Source organism: Quercus suber, unplaced genomic scaffold (genome assembly GCF_002906115.3).
Source record: "Quercus suber isolate HL8 unplaced genomic scaffold, Cork oak 2.0 scaffold_6, whole genome shotgun sequence".
Classification (NCBI taxonomy): Eukaryota; Viridiplantae; Streptophyta; class Magnoliopsida; order Fagales; family Fagaceae; genus Quercus; species Quercus suber.
In genome coordinates, this window is record NW_027069472.1 from 1269716 (window position 1) to 1272231 (window position 2516).

General features: G+C 29.0%; 1 protein-coding gene across 1 annotated transcript in view; it reads left to right on the plus strand.

Moving 5' to 3' along the window:
* Nucleotides 1-1999: 1999 nt before the first annotated feature.
* LOC111985173 (ABC transporter B family member 27-like) overlaps nt 2000-2516 on the plus strand; it is a gene marked incomplete in the record, with an annotated part of 9440 nt that continues 8923 nt past the window's right edge. The window contains 2 exon segments of the mRNA XM_065773084.1: nt 2000-2128; nt 2248-2473. Coding sequence (XP_065629156.1) covers nt 2390-2473 — 84 coding nt within the window.

A 2516-nucleotide genomic window follows, 5' to 3' on the forward strand; every position in this document is an offset into this window, starting at 1 on the left:
AGTTTTTTTTTTGATGAACGAACACTTAACAGTTTTATATATAAAGGGTGAGTAACTATGAATACTTAGGCTTTGATAGAATTTTACACAATGAATGATTAGGATTTAGGACTAATATGAACTTGGATAAAATTTCACAACTATCTCTCTTACCTATTTTACAAGAAAATGAAAAAGGAAACAAAAATTAAGTGACAATTAACAGTTGCTCACCATAAGCAGATGTCATCTTAGTATTATTTTTTTTCTTAGAATATTTTGAAATTAATAATCAAAATATTCTAAAAAGTTAGCAACTAATAATGAATGTGACCATGTCACATCAACAATTTAATAAATAAATTCTTCTAATTTTTTATTATGTGTTAAAAAAATGTGCATATTAATTTTAAGGTATAGATATTAAAAATCATAATTCTCTTATCTTAGTTATTACTTATTTGTCCGTACTAATTTTTTCTTTTTTCCATACAAGTGATTTTCATGACCTAATAAGAGTTAGGTCTCAACCGGTGATGCACAATCAATCTTTGAACAAGGATACCACCTAACCAAAAGTGACTGAGGTAGGCATCTATGCCCTTTCAACTCTTATTAGGAATAATTCAAACTATTCTTCATATTTTTGTGATCAAATAGCACCTAATGAATAATATCATTTTATTTTGAGCCTTTGAGGGAAGCTACAATGAGAACCTTTTTTTTTATATCTAATTATTCAAGAGCTCTCCCTAATTTTGTTCCCGTACTCCCTTAGTTTGAGACATTAATAGATGTGATTGAATAGAGGAATTGCAAATATACTAATCCCATGCTTAAAGCATTCACAGCTAGAAAGTTTATTCTATCATATTTTACCATCTTAAAAAATTACTTTATCAATTATGTAATATCATTTTACAATTCACTCAACATCCTAACTTTTATTTTACCATACCATACATTAAAATAATATATCTACACAATAAAATAATATATCTATATAATAAAATAAAATATATTATGAAGAGAGAGAGAAAATGAGATAATGGAGAGAGGATATGACTCATATGAGACTGTGCAAAAGTGCTATAATACTGCAATACTGCTACGATACTGCTACAGATAGTGCAAATGAGACAATGGAGAGAGTAAAATAATAATTTTTGGATTTGCAATATTGCTAGAGTACCATTGCAAATTTGCAATGGTACTGTAGCGGTATTGCAATTTTTTTTTAACTTTACCATGCCAGCTGCGACCAGTTGTTGACCTTTTTTTTGTGTTGAAATGATAAATCTTGGCAAGATATGACATTTACCATGCCAGCTGCGAATGCTCTTAGTTTACTCCACGGTAAGATAGAAAATGTTTTTTCTAATTTGTTAAACTTTTTTTTTTTCATTTTTAAGGTAGATTTTCAAAACTTATTGAGTATCTAACTTAACTATACAGAACATAGTAAGAATCACTCAAGAGTAACTTTAAAATATATTTTTTTATTGAAAAAAATTAATAACTTTTTTTTTTTGAGAATCAATAACTTTAAAATATTTTTTTTGAGAATGAATACCTCTAAAATATTAGTTACGAGTTTTGAACCCAAAACTTTATGAGACCTTAAAAGTTATTAAATCAACTTATCTTTTTTTTTTTTTGATTTATTAAGTGCGTTTGACCAAATTTTACATGAACTAACATTTCAATCAAAGTGAGAATTTTGTTTTAAATTTACAAATAATAAATCAAAATTTTTCGCTTTGATGGAATGTGAATCATGTAAATTTATTTTTAGCTCAAACTTTACAAACCAAAATTTTTTAATAGGCAAAAGATATTGATGCGGAAGAGCGTGCTTGTGTACCATGGTCTGCAAATGGGAAAAAACTTATTAAAAAAGAAAGGATAAAGAGCTCAAAACAAATTCTCTGTGGCTGCCCACATGGTAGAACTTATTATTTTATGAACCCCTCAGCCACACAAAAATAAAAAATATGGAAGAAGATATTATTTTTTTTATATAAAAGAAGAAACAGTCAAAAAAATAAAAAATAAAACCCCAAATATATAGTATTTAGTTTGGTTACCTAGGGAGGGTGGGAATCTCTCTTTTCATCTCATCACTGACTCTTGGGAATGCTGGCAGGAGGTGGAGGTTCATCTGGCCCTTTTTTCCCAGAATCAAGAAAAGCCCATTTGAGCTTTAACTATTATAAATTTTATTTATTATTACTAAATTCTTTTCTTTTTTTTTTCTTTTTTTTATAGGAGACACTTTCTCAGAGGTTAAATTTAAACAGTTAGTTGTTTGAAGATCTTTGTCTCTGTGTTTTGACCCAGTTACTCCCAACGACTTTCTAACCTCCCACACCTCGCTCTCAATTCCCGCTAACACACAGTTCTTCCTTTGATGGGCAAGAAGCAGCACTTAGATTGGACCTCTAAGTCCATTGTTTCCTCTGGGAGTGAGAGAGTTTCTCTTTTGAGTAAGGAGGTTTGTTTTCTTCTTCTTCTTCTTCTTCTTCTTATGGTTTTTT